Consider the following 2769-nt stretch of genomic DNA (forward strand, 5'->3'; position numbering starts at 1 on the left):
GGCCCCTCTGTTGGACACTCTTTTCCTCTCCATTCTATAGGCTTCTTGAAAGGGAGCCCTAAGCTGGGCACGGTGGCTCATGCCTGTAATCCTAAAACTCTGGGAGGCTGAGGCAGGCAGATTGCTTGAGCTCACAAGTACAAGACCAGCCTGAGCAAAATTGAGACCCCTGTGTCTAAAATAGAAAAACTGAGGCAAGAGGTTGCTTGAGCCCAAGAGTTGGAGGTTGCTGTGAGGTATGACGCCACGGCTCTCTACCCAGGGCAACACCTTGAGGCGCTATCTCAAAAATAAAAAAAGAAAGGGAGCTCTGGTTATACGTATGTATTCCCCCACATCATCATTCCAGTGCAGCCCACACGATGCCTCCACCTGGGACAGGGTTGCCTGGGACCTCCTAACTTATTTCAGTGGGTTAAGGAACAAAGAACTCTCATCTCTCATTCTTTTTTTTTTTTTTTTTTAATATCTCAAGACAGCATTTCACTCTGTCTAAAAAACTTCATTTACAAAAAATGAAAGTAAACTCCAGGTGCAGGGATTTTTTTTTTTTTTTATATTTATAGAGAGAGTCTCACTTTGTCACTCTCATTAGGGTGCTGGGGTGTGATAGCTCATAGCAATCTCAAATTCTTGGGCTCAAGTGGTTTTCTTGCCTTACCTTCAGAGTAGCTGGGACTACAGGCACCTGCCACAATGACCAGCTATTGTGTAGAGACCAAGTCTCGCTCTGGCTCAGGCTGGTCTCAAACTCCTGAGCTCCCACAATCCTATCTCGGTGTCCCAAAGAGCTGGCATTACAGGTGTGGGCCACTGCGCCCGGCCTAGATTGCTGTGATGTTAAACTTGTAGAATGCTAACTACTACTTAGCTGTTACTACCAGCAGCCTGCTCATTCTCCCTTTCCTTATTTGCTCCTTGTGTTACCTTCCCCCTCGGAGGAACACAGCAGCATGTTGATGGGTGTGGCGTGAGTCGGCCTTGGCATGTTTCTTGTCCTTTTCTTCTCTGAGGCCTGAGACTCACGTTGTATTCTGGGGAGGGGAGTTCCGACCAGTGGTGTCAATATGTAGCACCCCCTTTTGTGTCTCCCAGGACAACATCTGACATGAGCCGAGTGTTCTGTTCACACTGTGGGAACAAGACTCTGAAGAAAGTAGCTGTGACGGTCAGCGACGACGGCAGCCTGCATATGCACTTTTCCCAAAACCCCAAAGTGCTGAATCCTCGAGGCCTTCGGGTGAGCAGCATGTCTCCTGTTCCCCAAGCACCACTAGAATTGATAGGAACAGAGAGGACAAAAAAGGTCGTCCCAGCTGTAAGATGCAGTATTGAAAGCTGGTGACCAGGTACAAGGCAGATGGGGGACAGTATGGTAAAGCCTCCTTGGGAGTTTCTTGAGGAGAAAGAAACTATTGATGATCCAAGGACAAATAAGTGATAAGTGGTGGCAGTAAAATGCTTAAGAGCCACATGTGGGTGGCACGAGGGGGATAATATTTGAAATATGGTGGAGCTTACATCTGTGCAAGAGTTGGAGGGTGGGCAGGATCCCTGGAAGGGAAAGAGTGTGAGTGCTCAGCCTGGGAAAGGCTGGTCTGGGTACACAGTTGTGGATTTGTTTCAAGGGATAGAGAGAGGAGAATTAAGGGGACGTGTGAGTGGCACTGGTTTTGCCAGGCAGCATATGAGCCATGAATGCATGAGAAGAGTTTTTTTTGTTTTTTGCAGTTTTGGGCCGGGGCTGGGTTTGAACCCACCACCTCTGGCATATAGAGCCAGCCCCCTACTCCTTTGAGCCACAGGCACCCCCAAGGTTAATCTTAGATCACATTCCTTTCTCTCTCTCTATATATATATACACATTTTCTTTCCCTGAACCTTTTGGGAGGAAATTGTACACATAATTTACCTTTGCTCTGTGGGGGACTTTTATGTAACCACGTTATAATTATCAAAAATCACCAAAGCTAGAGGCTGGGTGCAGTGGCTCATGCCTAGCACTCAGGGAGGCCAAGGTGGTGGATCGCCCAAGCTCCAAAGTTCAAGACCAGCTGGATCTAGTGCAAGACACTGCCTCTAAAGATAACCAGGCATTGTGGTGGACTGGCACCTATAGTCCCAGCTACTCAGGAGGCTGATGCAAGAAGATTGCTTGAATACAAGAGTGAGGTTGCTGTGAGCTGTGATGCTACAGCACTCTACTTAGGGTAACAGAGACTCTGTCTCAAAGAAAAAAACATTAAAAATTAAAACTATTTAATCTGTACACCCATGTTCAGACTTTGCATGTGTTCTGAGGTCTCCTTTCTTGGAAAAGAAGGGAATTTGGGGGGCCTGGGATCCAGTCTAGGATCCCTCACACTTTGCAGTTGTCATGTCTCTTTAGTCTTTATAAAGCCAAGTACAAGCCTATTCTGTAGATAGTCCCTCAGTTTGGGTGTGTCTGGTATTTGTTCATTATTAGATTATTTTCTCAGGCTTACCTATTTTTTTTTCCCTGAGACAGAGTCTCACTCTATACCCTGGGTAGAGTCCTGTGGCATCATAGCTCACAGCAATGTCAAACTCTGCAGCTCAAGCAACCCTCTTGCCTCACCCTCCCAAGTAGCTAGGACAACAGGTGACCACAACAACACCAGGCTAGTTTTTCTATTCTTAGTAGAGATGGGGTCTCACTATTACGCAGGCTGGTCTCGAACTCCTGAGCTCAAACAATCCACCGACCTTGGCCTCCCAGAGTGCTAGGATTTTTTTTTTTTTTTTTTT

General features: G+C 46.8%; 1 protein-coding gene across 1 annotated transcript in view; it reads left to right on the plus strand.

Annotated features, from left to right (window-relative positions):
* The window catches only part of NOB1 (NIN1/PSMD8 binding protein 1 homolog), a 9957-nt gene that overhangs the window by 5982 nt on the left and 1206 nt on the right, over positions 1 to 2769 (plus strand). Inside the window, exon 8 of the mRNA XM_023514096.1 lies at positions 1014 to 1240. Within this exon, the coding sequence (XP_023369864.1) occupies positions 1014 to 1240 (227 nt within the window). The remainder of the gene's footprint in view (positions 1 to 1013; positions 1241 to 2769) is intronic.

This window comes from Otolemur garnettii, unplaced genomic scaffold (assembly GCF_000181295.1).
Source record: "Otolemur garnettii isolate 467f Iridium unplaced genomic scaffold, OtoGar3 scaffold00047, whole genome shotgun sequence".
In the NCBI taxonomy this organism is placed as follows: domain Eukaryota; kingdom Metazoa; phylum Chordata; class Mammalia; order Primates; family Galagidae; genus Otolemur; species Otolemur garnettii.